The sequence below is a fragment of the Oncorhynchus gorbuscha genome, unplaced genomic scaffold (assembly GCF_021184085.1).
Source record: "Oncorhynchus gorbuscha isolate QuinsamMale2020 ecotype Even-year unplaced genomic scaffold, OgorEven_v1.0 Un_scaffold_1110, whole genome shotgun sequence".
NCBI lineage: Eukaryota > Metazoa > Chordata > Actinopteri > Salmoniformes > Salmonidae > Oncorhynchus > Oncorhynchus gorbuscha.
This window is the reverse complement of record NW_025745988.1, coordinates 135445-149623: the sequence shown is the minus strand read 5'-3', so window position 1 is coordinate 149623 and position 14179 is coordinate 135445. Positions and strand designations below refer to the sequence as shown.

General features: G+C 47.3%; 1 protein-coding gene across 1 annotated transcript in view; it reads left to right on the top strand.

The window, feature by feature from the left end:
- Positions 1-9851: 9851 nt before the first annotated feature.
- LOC124021430 (ankyrin-3-like) overlaps positions 9852-14179 on the top strand; it is a gene marked incomplete at its 3' end in the record, with an annotated part of 137611 nt that continues 133283 nt past the window's right edge. The window contains exon 1 of the mRNA XM_046336618.1: positions 9852-10527. Coding sequence (XP_046192574.1) covers positions 10414-10527 — 114 coding nt within the window. The remainder of the gene's footprint in view (positions 10528-14179) is intronic.

The following is a 14179-nucleotide window of genomic DNA, read 5'->3' as shown; positions in this document are numbered from 1 at the left end:
GGTGGCCACTAGAGGGACCCAGAGATCAACATTACAGTCGCAGGGTGCAGGTTCTCTGGGTGGCCACTAGAGGGACCCAGAGATCAACATTACAGTCATGTGGGTAACCGTTGTTGAAGAGTACGTTCTCTCTGAGAACTGTCTAACAAAACATACAACTACAATTCAAATGTCAATGTTATATTTCACCTTTTTTAACTACAGAAGTCAGTTAAGAACACATTCTTCTTTACTTACTTATTACTATTAAGACTATAGGTAAGGAACCAACAGCTTTTGCCAAGGTAGGGACCTTTCAACCCTCAGTTGATGTCTGATCAGACACAGTGTTAAAACTGGACAGTTGATGTACTGACTATGACTGTGATATGTGGTTGTCCACCTAGCTATCTGAATATACTAACAACTGTGATATGTGGTTGTCCCACCTAGCTATCTGAATATACTAACTACTGTGATATGTGGTTGTCCCACCTAGCTATCTGAATATACTAACTACTGTGATATGTGGTTGTCTCACCTAGCTATCTGAATATACTAACTACTGTGATATGTGGTTGTCTCACCTAGCTATCTGAATATACTAACTACTGTGATATGTGGTTGTCTCACCTAGCTATCTGAATATACTAACTACTGTGATATGTGGTTGTCCACCTAGCTATCTGAATATACTAACTACTGTGATATGTGGTGTTCTGTTGGAGCAGAGGCCTGTCCCTATACTCTACCTCTGACCAGGGCCCTGTGTGTAGAGAGGTTTCTGTTGGAGCAGAGGCCTGTCCCACTCTACTGACCAGGGCCCATAGGCTGTGTGTAGAGAGGTTTCTGTTGGAGCAGAGGCCTGTCCCTATACTCTACCTCTGACCAGGGCCCATAGGCTGTGTGTAGAGAGGTTTCTGTTGGAGCAGAGGCCTGTCCCTATACTCTACCTCTGACCAGGGCCCATAGGCTGTGTGTAGAGAGGTTTCTGTTGGAGCAGAGGCCTGTCCCTATACTCTACCTCTGACCAGGGCCCATAGGCTGTGTGTAGAGAGGTTTCTGTTGGAGCAGAGGCCTGTCCCTATACTCTACCTCTGACCAGGGCCCATAGGCTGTGTGATATGTGGTGTTCTGTTAGATCAGAGGCCTGTCTCTATACTCTACCTCTGACCAGGGCCCATAGGCTGTGTGATATGTGGTGTTCTGTTGGATCAGAGGCCTGTCCCTATACTCTACCTCTGACCAGGGCCCATAGGCTGTGTGATATGTGGTGGTCTGTTGGGTCAGAGGCCTGTCCCTATACTCTACCTCTGACCAGGGCCCATAGGCTGTGTGATATGTGGTGTTCTGTTGGAGCAGAGGCCTGTCCCTATACTCTACCTCTGACCAGGGCCCATAGACTGTGTGATATGTGGTGTTCTGTTAGATCAGAGGCCTGTCTCTATACTCTACCTCTGACCAGGGCCCATAGGCTGTGTGTAGAGAGGTTTCTGTTGGAGCAGAGGCCTGTCCCTATACTCTACCTCTGACCAGGGCCCATAGGCTGTGTGATATGTGGTGTTCTGTTGGATCAGAGTGTTTAGTATTATAACCTCCAGTACAGTAACGTTATAATACAGTGATTATCCATCCTGGGGCCACATCATCTCAGTGTAATCTGCTGCTGCCAGAGGAAGCTCATTAAACACATAGGACCTGACAGAGCTGAGATCACAAAGCTTCCCCATGACTCTCTTTGATGTTAGAAAACTGTCTTTCTTTCACATCCAGAAATACCCAGCAGTCCTGTAATGCTGTGGATCCCAGTGCAGGGTGGTGAGAGACAGCAGGGATGAGCTTCTCTTTAGGTCTCCCTCTCCCCTGGTCTGTGACTTTAATGTTACCTTCTAATCCTCTGTAGTAGAATTAGTAAGAGAAGCCCTTGTTTCTCTGAGGATCAGACAGCAGGCTCAGAGCTACTGGGGTTTCTCTCTCTGGTTTTAACATCTCTGTTTCTCTGAGGATCAGACTGCAGGCTCAGAGCTACTGGGGTTTCTCTCTCTGGTTTTAACATCTCTGTTTCTCTGAGGATCAGACTGCAGGCTCAGAGCTACTGGGGTTTCTCTCTCTGGTTTTAACATCTCTGTTTCTCTGAGGATCAGACTGCAGGCTCAGAGCTACTGGGGTTTCTCTCTCTGGTTTTAACATCTCTGTTTCTCTGAGGATCAGACAGCAGGCTCGGAGCTAATGGGGTTTCTCAGACAGCAGGCTCAGAGCTACTGGGGTTTCTCTCTCTGGTCTCTCTTGATAACAAACAGGAACTAGATTCCATGAGTAACTTGATATCAAATAATGGTCCTGACTGCCTATAGGGGGCGGTGTTGTAAGCAGTCTAACTTAAACCCTCATATTGAACACATTTGCCTCGAAAACCCATAATGTCCGTCAGGAAAGATTTTCCTCCATCTTGGACATTTTGGAAAACCTTTTAAAAACTTCTTTCATGAACCATGTCCAAAGCTATGGGATTAGATGAACCATAACTCCAAATAACACCAAGTTCTGTGTGTAGGCCCACAACTACGGGATTAGATGAACCATAATGCCAAATAACACCAAGTTCTGTGTGTAGGCCCACAACTACGGGATTAGATGAACCATAATGCCAAATAACACCAAGTTCTGTGTGTAGGCCCACAACTACGGGATTAGATGAACCATAATGCCAAATAACACCAAATTCTGTGTGTAGGCCCACAGCTACGGGATTAGATGAACCATAATGCCAAATAACACCAAGTTCTGTGTGTAGGCCCACAACTACGGGATTAGATGAACCATAATGCCAAATAACACCAAGTTCGGTGTGTAAGACCAAAGCTACGGGATTAGATGAACCATAACTCCAAATAACACCAAGTTCTGTGTGTAAGACCAAAGCTACGGGATTAGATGAACCATAACTCCAAATAACACCAAGTTCTGTGTGTAAGACCAAAGCTACGGGATTAGATGAACCATAACTCCAAATAACACCAAGTTCTGTGTGTAGGCCCAAAGCTACGGGATTAGATGAACCATAACTCCAAATAACACCAAGTTCTGTGTGTAGGCCCAAAGCTACGGGATTAGATGAACCATAACTCCAAATAACACCAAGTTCTGTATGTAGGCCCACAACTACGGGATTAGATGAACCATAACTCCAAATAACACCAAGTTCTGTGTGTAGGCCCACAACTACGGGATTAGATGAACCATAACTCCAAATAACACCAAGTTCTGTGTGTAGGCCCAAAGCTACGGGATTAGATGAACCATAACTCCAAATAACACCAAGTTCTGTGTGTAGGCCCAAAGCTACGGGATTAGATGAACCATAACTCCAAATAACACCAAGTTCGGTGTGTAGGCCCACAACTACGGGATTAGATGAACCATAACTCCAAATAACACCAAGTTCTGTGTGTAGGCCCAACGCTACGGGATTAGATGGCTTAGTTATTGATATGTCAGAAAATCTGATTTTACGTTTCCATTTAAATCAGCGCCTTCAGAAAGTATTCACACCTTCTGTCTTTTTCCACATTTTGTTTTGTTCCAAACTGAATTTATAATGGATTCAATTGAGTTGTTTTGTCACTGGTCTACACACAATACCCCATCATGTCAAAGTGAAACTTTGTTTTTAGATGATTTCTGAATGACTACCTCATCTCTGTACCCCACACATACAATTATCTGTAAAGTCCCTCAGTCGAGCAGTGTATTTCAAACAGATTTATCCACAAAGACCAGGGAGGTTTTCCAATGCCTCGCAAAAAAGGATGCCTATTGGTAGATGGGTAAAAAAAAGCAGACATTGAATGTCCCTTTGAACATGGTGAGTTTATGAATTACACTTTGGATGGTGTATCAATACACCCAGTCACTACAGAGATACACACTTCTTTCTTTTCACCCTGTAGGTTTGTATTGTGGAGTAACCACCATGTTGTTGATCCTATCTCAGTTTCCTCGTCTCACAGCCAATTCAACTCTGTAACTGTTTTAAACTCACCATTGGCCTCATGGTGAAATCCCTGAGCGGTTTCCTTCCTCTCCGGCAACTGAGTTAGGAACGACGCCTCTACAGAATACAAATATTCTAAAACATGCTTCCTGTTTGCAACAAAGCACTAAAGTAATACTGGAAAAAATGTGGCAAAGCAATGAACTTTTTGTCCTGAATACAAAGCGTTATGTTTGGGGCAAATACAATACATCACTAAGTAAAACTCTTCATACTTTCAGTCATAGTTGTGGCTGCATCATGTTATGGGTATGCTTGTAATCGTTATGGAGTTTTTTAGGATACAAAATAAATGGAATGGAGCTCAGCACAGGCAAAATCCTAGAGGGAGAACCTGGTTCAGTCTGTTTTCATCCAGACACTGAGAGATGGATGAATGTTCCTTTCAGCTGGACAATAACCTAAAACACAAGGAGGTACTTACCAAGAAGACAGTGAATGTTCCTCAGAGGCCGAGTTACAGTTTTGACTTAAATCTGCTTGAAAATCTATGGCAAAACTTGAAAATGGCTGTCTTGCAAAAAACAACAACCAATTTGACAGAGCTTGAATAATTTTTAAAATAATAATAAGCAAATATTGTACAATCCAGGTGTGCAAAGCTCTTAGAGACTCACCCAGAAAGACTCACAGCTGTAATCACTCTGAGAGACTTACCCAGAAAGACTCACAGCTGTAATCACTCTTAGAGACTTACCCAGAAAGACTCACAGCTGTAATCACTCTTAGAGACTCGCCCAGAAAGACTCACAGCTGTAATCACTCTTAGAGACTTACCCAGAAAGACTCACAGCTGTAATCACTCTTAGAGACTTACCCAGAAAGACTCACAGCTGTAATCACTCTTAGAGACTCGCCCAGAAAGACTCACAGCTGTAATCACTCTTAGAGACTTACCCAGAAAGACTCACAGCTGTAATCACTCTTAGAGACTTACCCAGAAAGACTCACAGCTGTAATCACTCTTAGAGACTCGCCCAGAAAGACTCACAGCTGTAATCACTCTTAGAGACTTACCCAGAAAGACTCACAGCTGTAATCACTCTTAGAGACTTACCCAGAAAGACTCACAGCTGTAATCACTCTTAGAGACTAACCCAGAAAGACTCACAGCTGTAATCACTCTTAGAGACTTACCCAGAAAGACTCACAGCTGTAATCACTCTTAGAGACTTACCCAGTAAGACTCACAGCTGTAATCACTCTTAGAGACTTACCCAGAAAGACTCACAGCTGTAATCACTCTTAGAGACTTACCCAGAAAGACTCACAGCTGTAATCACTCTTAGAGACTTACCCAGTAAGACTCACAGCTGTATTCACTCTTAGAGACTTACCCAGAAAGACTCACAGCTGTAATCACTCTTAGAGACTCGCCCAGAAAGACCCACAGCTCTTAGAGACTTACCCAGAAAGACTCACAGCTGTAATCACTCTTAGAGACTTACCCAGAAAGACTCACAGCTGTAATCACTCTTAGAGACTCACCCAGAAAGACTCACAGCTGTAATCACTCTTAGAGACTTACCCAGAAAGACTCACAGCTGTAATCACTCTTAGAGATTTACCCAGAAAGACTCACAGCTGTAATCACTCTTAGAGACTTACCCAGAAAGACTCACAGCTGTAATCACTCTTAGAGACTCACCCAGAAAGACTCACAGCTGTAATCACTCTTAGAGACTTACCCAGAAAGACTCACAGCTGTAATCACTCTTAGAGACTTACCCAGAAAGACTCACAGCTGTAATCACTCTTAGAGACTTACCCAGAAAGACTCACAGCTGTAATCTCTCTTAGAGACTCACCCAGAAAGACTCACAACTGTAATCACTCTTAGAGACTTACCCAGAAAGACTCACAGCTGTAATGACTCTTAGAGACTCACCCAGAAAGACTCAGAGCTGTAATCACTCTTAGAGACTTACCCAGAAAGACTCACAGCTGTAATCACTCTTAGAGACTCACCCAGAAAGACTCACAGCTGTAATCACTCTTAGAGACTTACCCAGAAAGACTCACAGCTGTAATCACTCTTAGAGACTCACCCAGAAAGACTCACAGCTGTAATCACTCTTAGAGACTCACCCAGAAAGACTCACAGCTGTAATCACTGCCAAAGGTGATTCTAATATGTATTGTCTCTGTCTGTCCTTGCAATTCATTTATGTTGCCTTGCGCCTGTTAGCATTTAGCTAGTGTCCGCTATTTAGAATTCACTAGTACTTGGTTAGCATTTGTTAGCATCTAAAACAATTTTTTGTTTAGGTTTGGAAAGAAATAGTGGCACTTGGGTGCACTATCTATAATACTATATCCTCCGGTAGGTCTCTGGTAAAGGAACGGTATGATGCTGTGTAAATGTAGATACTGTCTAGTGACAACAGTAGGATCTGTAATGTGACTGACTCACTATCTATAATACTATATCCTCCGGTAGGTCTCTGGTAAAGGAACGGTATGACGCTGTGTAAATGTAGATACTGTCTAGTGACAACAGTAGGATCTGTAATGTGACTGACTCACTATCTATAATACTATATCCTCCGGTAGGTCTCTGGTAAAGGAACGGTATGACGCTGTGTAAATGTAGATACTGTCTAGTGACAACAGTAGGATCTGTAATGTGACTGACTCACTATCTATAATACTATCCTCCGGTAGGTCTCTGGTAAAGGAACGGTATGATGCTGTGTAAATGTAGATACTGTCTAGTGACAACAGTAGGATCTGTAATGTGACTGACTCACTATCTATAATACTATATCCTCCGGTAGGTCTCTGGTAAAGGAACGGTATGACGCTGTGTAAATGTAGATACTGTCTAGTGACAACAGTAGGATCTGTAATGTGACTGACTCACTATCTATAATACTATATCCTCCGGTAGGTCTCTGGTAAAGGAACGGTATGACGCTGTGTAAATGTAGATACTGTCTAGTGACAACAGTAGGATCTGTAATGTGACTGACTCACTATCTATAATACTATATCCTCCGGTAGGTCTCTGGTAAAGGAACGGTATGACGCTGTGTAAATGTAGATACTGTCTAGTGACAACAGTAGGATCTGTAATGTGACTGACTCACTGTCTGTCTTACTGTGTAGAAACCATCTGGTGCTGCCACTTCTCCTCCAACTCTACCCCACTCGCAGTTACATCCCAGCCAGGTAGCCAATGACAGCCTCGTTCTCTACGTTTCCAGCCAATCACAGCCTCCTCCTGCTCCATTTACACATGGCACAGCCCGTGAGAGAGCCTCAGCCCCGCCTCCTCCTCATCATTAAATATTCAACCACTGCAGTCCCTGCCTCACTCTCTCAGTCTCTCCGTCTCAGCCTCTGTCTCTACCAGGGCCCATAGAGAATACGTACATCACTGCATGTGATGGCTGAGGATGACAACAATACATTGTTGAGAACCAGTAATCTACCTACCCCCTCCTCTGTACCTGTCTGTAGAACCAGTAATCTACCTATCCCCCTCCTCTGTCTGTAGAACCAGTAATCTACCTATCCCCCTCCTCTGTCTGTAGAACCAGTAATCTACCTATCCCCCTCCTCTGTCTGTAGAACCAGTAATCTACCTATCCCCCTCCTCTGTACCTGTCTTTAGAACCAGTAATCTACCTATCCCCCTCCTCTGTCTGTAGAACCAGTAATCTACCTATCCCCCTCCTCTGTCTGTAGAACCAGTAATCTACCTATCCCCCTCCTCTGTCTGTAGAACCAGTAATCTACCTATCCCCTCCTCTGTCTGTAGAACCAGTAATCTACCTATCCCCTCCTCTGTCCCTGTCTGTAGAACCAGTAATCTACCTATCCCCCTCCTCTGTCTGTAGAACCAGTAATCTACCTATCCCCTTCCTCTGTCTGTAGAACCAGTAATCTACCTATCCCCCTCCTCTGTCTGTAGAACCAGTAATCTACCTATCCCCCTCCTCTGTCCCTGTCTGTAGAACCAGTAATATACCTACCCCCCTCCTCTGTCTGTAGAACCAGTAATCTACCTACCCCCTCCTCTGTACCTGTCTGTAGAACCAGTAATCTACCTATCCCCCTCCTCTGTCCCTGTCTGTAGAACCAGTAATATACCTACCCCCTCCTCTGTCTGTAGAACCAGTAATCTACCTACCCCCTCCTCTGTCCCTGTCTGTAGAACCAGTAATCTACCTATCCCCCTCCTCTGTCTGTAGAACCAGTAATCTACCTACCCCCTCCTCTGTCCCTGTCTGTAGAACCAGTAATCTACCTATCCCCCTCCTCTGTCTGTAGAACCAGTAATCTACCTATCCCCCTCCTCTGTCTGTAGAACCAGTAATCTACCTATCCCCTCCTCTGTCTGTAGAACCAGTAATCTACCTATCCCCTCCTCTGTCTGTAGAACCAGTAATCTACCTATCCCCTCCTCTGTCCCTGTCTGTAGAACCAGTAATCTACCTATCCCCCTCCTCTGTCTGTAGAACCAGTAATCTACCTATCCCCTCCTCTGTCTGTAGAACCAGTAGTCTACCTATCCCCCTCCTCTGTACCTGTCTGTAGATCCAGTTATCTACTTTTCCCCTCCTCTGTCTGTAGAACCAGTAATCTACCTATCCCCCTCCTCTGTCTGTAGAACCAGTAATCTACCTATCCCCCTCCTCTGTCTGTAGAACCAGTAATCTACCTATCCCCCTCCTCTGTCTAATAGAACCAGTAATCTACCTATCCCCCTCCTCTGTCTGTAGAACCAGTAATCTACCTATCCCCCTCCTCTGTCTGTAGAACCAGTAATCTACCTATCCCCCTCCTCTGTCTGTAGAACCAGTAATCTACCTATCCCCCTCCTCTGTATGTAGATCCAGTTATCTACTTTTCCCCCTCCTCTGTCTGTAGAACCAGTAATCTACCTATCCCCCTCCTCTGTCTGTAGAACCAGTAATCTACCTATCCCCCTCCTCTGTCTGTAGAACCAGTAATCTACCTATCCCCCTCCTCTGTATGTAGATCCAGTTATCTACTTTTCCCCCTCCTCTGTCTGTAGAACCAGTAATCTACCTATCCCCCTCCTCTGTCTGTAGAACCAGTAATCTACTTATCCCCCTCCTCTGTATGTAGAACCAGTAATCTTCCTATCCCCCTCCTCTGTACCTGTCTGTAGAACCTGTAATCTACCTATCACCCTCCCCTTCCCTCTCCTCTCCTCCTCTTCCCCCTCCTCTCCTCCTCTCCTTCCTGCTCCTCCCCTCCTCCTCTCCTCCCCTCCTCCTCCCCCTCCTCCTCCTCTCCTCTCCTTCCCTTCCCTCTCCTCCCCTCCTCTCTTTTCCTTCCCTTCCCTCTCCTCCCCTCACCCTCTCCTTCCCTCTCCCCCGTTCCCTCTCCTCTCCTTCCCTCCCCTCCTCCTCTCCTTCCCTCCCCTCTCCTCCCCTCCTCCTCTCCTTCCCTCCCATCTCCTTCCCTCTCCTCTCCTCCCCTCCTCTCCTTCCCTCTCCTCCCCTCTCCTCCTTCCTTCCCTCCCTCCCCCTCCTCTCCTTCCCTTCCCTCCCCTCTCCTTCCCTCCCCTCCCCTCTCCTCCCCTCCTCCTCTCCTTCCCTCTCCTCCCCTCTCCTTCCCTCCCCTCCTCTCCTTCCCTCCCCTCTCCTCCCCTCCTCCTCTCCTTCCCTCTCCTCCCCTCCCATCTCCTCCCTTTCACTCAGGCACTTCCAGCTGGTGGTGTAACACTGCCTCCCAGTCTCAGCTGCCTCTCTCTCTCTCTCTCTCTCTCGTTCCTACTCAATCTCTCTCTCTCTCTCTCCTTCCTACTCAATCTCTTGCTGCCCTACCTACTTTCCTTCCTCTCATTACATTGCCTGTCCTGTCTGAGGGATGCTGTGTTGGGAGAAGGGAATGTGATGGGTAGTGGTTCAGGTAGGGCCACGAGCCACATGAAGACGTCAGCAAGCGAGAGGAGAGAGAGAGCTGGTTCTGTTTCTCTAGAGACGGATCCGTCCTGGCCGTCTGTCTGCTGGCAGACTCCATCTTCCTCCTGGATACTACAACACTGGATCACCCCACTCAGGGAGGAGCAGCTTGGTCTGTTTTATTTTCCCTGCTAGCTAGCTAGCTAACGTTACTACCTCTGCTGCTGTCCTGAGAGAGAGCATCATCATCACACCATCACCACCCAGCCCTCCTCCCTGATACTACAGAGAGGAGCTGTTTCCAGACCTGGTAGGATACTATACTACAGAGAGGAGCTGTTTCCAGACCTGGTAGGATACTATACTACAGAGAGGAGCTGTTTCCAGACCTGGTAGGATACTATACTACAGAGAGGAGCTGTTTCCAGACCTGGTAGGACTTCCTCCTGCTATCCTGCTCTATAAGGATATCAGCCAGCTCCATCGCAGCTCCCCAGCACCATGGCTCAGGCTGCATCTCAGATCAAGAAGAGAGCGATTGTGGACACCTCTGTTGAGGATGAGAAGCTTAAGAAGAGGAAGATCAGACAAGCCCAACGGCAACTGAAGAAAAAGGTACAGGAGAAGGAGAGGAGAGGACAGAGATAGGAAGAGGAGGAGAGGGGGAGAGGAGGAGAAGGAGGGGCTGAGTTAAGCTCAGTGTCTCCCGGTGCTCTCATTCCTTTGTCCTGGTTCCTTTCCTCCACAGAGCTCGGCAGCTTCACACCACACCGTGTGGGTGGGCTCTTAGTGGGGAGTGGGACAGGCACGGGGAGAAGCACAGGGATGAGGAGAGGCACAAGGGAGGATGAGAGGCACAGGGGAGGAGGAGAGACACGGGAGGAGGAAAGGCACAGGGGAGGAGGAGAGACAGGGGAGGAGGAGAGGCACAGGGGAGGAGGAGAGACACGGGGGAGGAGGAGAGACCGGGGAGGAGGAGAGGCACAGGGGAGGAGGAGAGACACAGGGGAGGAGGAGAGGCACAGGGGAGGAGGAGAGACATAGGGGAGGAGGAGAGAAACAGGGGAGGAGGAGAGACAGGGGAGGAGGAGAGACAGGGGAGGAGGAGAGACACGGGGGTAGAGAGACACAGGGGAGGAGGAGAGGCACAGGGGAGGAGGAGAGGCACAGGGGAGGAGGAGAGACACAGGGGAGGAGGAGAGACACGGGGGAGGAGGAGAGACAGGGGAGGAGGAGAGACACAGGGGAAGAGGAGAGACACAAGGGAGGAGGAGAGGCACAGAGGAGAAGGAGAGACAGGAGGAGGAGAGACAAGGGAGGAGGAGAGACACGGGGGTAGAGAGACACAGGGGAGGAGGAGAGACACGGGGTAGAGAGACACGGGGGAGGAGGAGAGACAGGGGAGGAGGAGAAACACAGAGGAAGAGGAGAGACACAAGGGAGGAGGAGAGACACAGGGGAGGAGGAGAGGCACAGAGGAGAAGGAGAGACAGGAGGAGGAGAGACAGGGGAGGAGGAGAGACACGGGGGTAGAGACACAGGGGAGGAGGAGAGGCACAGGGGAGGAGGAGAGACACGGGGGAGGAGGAGAGACACGGGGGTAGAGAGACATAGGCCATTAGGACAGAGTTAGCAGGTGAAGAGAGACATGGGACAGTCAAGGGGACTGTAGGCTTTCAGCCTCTCAGCCTCTTTCAGCTTCTCTCAGCCTCGCTGTTGCTCTGTGTGGCATGGTGCTGCTTGTTTCCGTGGTATCAGCCTGAGGAATCCTCACCTGTTTATCAAAAGGTTTAGCGTGGTGCTGTGCTGTGTTGTAGTGTGGTGGATGGACTGCAGTGATGCTGGTTAGTAATATAGACTTGGCTCTCTTCCAGTAATACAGTAGCGCAGGCATGTCTGCAGGCTAACTAACAGGAGAGAGAGTTGAACAGGGCTGGTGGGTACGGCACAAGACATAGTGTCTTCTTCTAACTCCAGGGTGTTCCATGTCTGTGTTCTTCTAACTCCAGGGTGTTCCATGTCTGTCTTCTTCTAACTCCAGGGTGTTCCATGTCTGTGTTCTTCTAACTCCAGGGTGTTCCATGTCTGTGTTCTTCTAACTCCAGGGTGTTCCATGTCTGTGTTCTTCTAACTCCAGGGTGTTCCATGTCTGTGTTCTTCTAACTCCAGGGTGTTCCATGTCTGTCTTCTTCTAACTCCAGGGTGTTCCATGTCTGTGTTCTTCTAACTCCAGGGTGTTCCATGTCTGTGTTCTTCTAACTCCAGGGTGTTCCATGTCTGTCTTCTTCTAACTCCAGGGTGTTCCACGTCTGTGTTCTTCTAACTCCAGGGTGTTCCATGTCTGTGTTCTTCTAACTCCAGGGTGTTCCATGTCTGTCTTCTTCTAACTTCAGGGTGTTCCATGTCTGTGTTCTTCTAACTCCAGGGTGTTCCACGTCTGTGTTCTTCTAACTCCAGGGTGTTCCATGTCTGTGTTCTTCTAACTCCAGGGTGTTCCATGTCTGTGTTCTTCTAACTCCAGGGTGTTCCATGTCTGTCTTCTTCTAACTCCAGGGTGTTCCACGTCTGTGTTCTTCTAACTCCAGGGTGTTCCGTGTCTGTGTTCTTCTAACTCCAGGGTGTTCCATGTCTGTGTTCTTCTAACTCCAGGGTGTTCCACCAGTTCTCTGGTGGAATGTAGAAACACAGTTCATATTGTTGTTACAGTTCAGATACTGTATGTCAGATGTACCTTTCCTTCTGTGGAACGTTCTGCTCTGTACTGAATGGGATTTTCCATTAGAGGAGATGATAACAGACAGTCAACCTATTGGCTATTCAGCAACATTCCCAGCATGGTCCTGTGTTCTTCTTCTGTCTGTGCTGAGTCTCTGTCCTCCCTCACTCCTCTTAGCCCTGTTTATTCCACCACGGTTACCTGGTGACGTCACCAGAACCATGACCAATGCAGATTGGTTTGGTCATGGTCCTATAGGATTGTCTCTACCATCAGTAATGGGTCTCTACCATCAGTAATGGGTCTCTACCATCAGTAATGGGTCTCTACCATCAGTAATGGGTCTCTACCATCAGTAATGGGTCTCTACCATCAGTAATGGGTCTCTACCATCAGTAATGAGTCTCTACCATCAGTAATGGGTCTCTACCATCAGTAATGGGTCTCTACCATCAGTAATGGGTCTCCACCATCAGTAATGGGTCTCTACCATCAGTAATGAGTCTCTACCATCAGTCCAGGGTCACCACCATCAGTAATGGGTCTCTACCATCAGTAATGGGTCTCTACCATCAGTAATGGGTCTCTACCATCAGTAATGGGTCTCTACCATCTCTCTACCATCAGTAATGAGTCTCTACCATCAGTAATGGGTCTCTACCATCAGTAATGGGTCTCTACCATCAGTAATGGGTCTCTACCATCAGTAATGAGTCTCTACCATCAGTCCAGGGTCACCACCATCAGTAATGGGTCTCTACCATCAGTAATGGGTCTCTACCATCAGTAATGGGTCTCTACCATCAGTAATGGGTCTCTACCATCAGTAATGAGTCTCTACCATCAGTAATGGGTCTCTACCATCAGTAATGGGTCTCTACCATCAGTAATGGGTCTCTACCATCAGTAATGAGTCTCTACCATCAGTAATGGGTCTCTACCATCAGTTCAGGGTCTCTACCATCAGTTCAGGGTCTCTACCATCAGTAATGGGTCTCTACCATCAGTAATGGGTCTCTACCATCAGTAATGGGTCTCTACCATCAGTAATGGGTCTCCACCATCAGTTCAGGGTCTCTACCATCAGTAATGGGTCTCTAACTTCAGTAATGGGTCTCCACCATCAGTAATGGGTCTCTACCATCAGTAATGGGTCTCTACCATCAGTAATGGGTCTCCACCATCAGTTCAGGGTCTCTACCATCAGTAATGGGTCTCTACCATCAGTAATGGGTCTCTACCATCAGTAATGGGTCTCTACCATCAGTAATGAGTCTCTACCATCAGTAATGGGTCTCTACCATCAGTAATGGGTCTCTGCCATCAGTAATGGGTCTCTACCACCAGTAATGGGTCTCTACCATCAGTAATGGGTCTCTACCATCAGTAATGGGTCTCTGCCATCAGTAATGGGTCTCTACCACCAGTAATGGGTCTCTACCATCAGTAATGGGTCTCCACCATCAGTAATGGGTCTCCACCATCAGTAATGGGTCTCTACCATCAGTAATGGGTCTCTACCATCAGTAATGGGTCTCTACCATCAGTAAT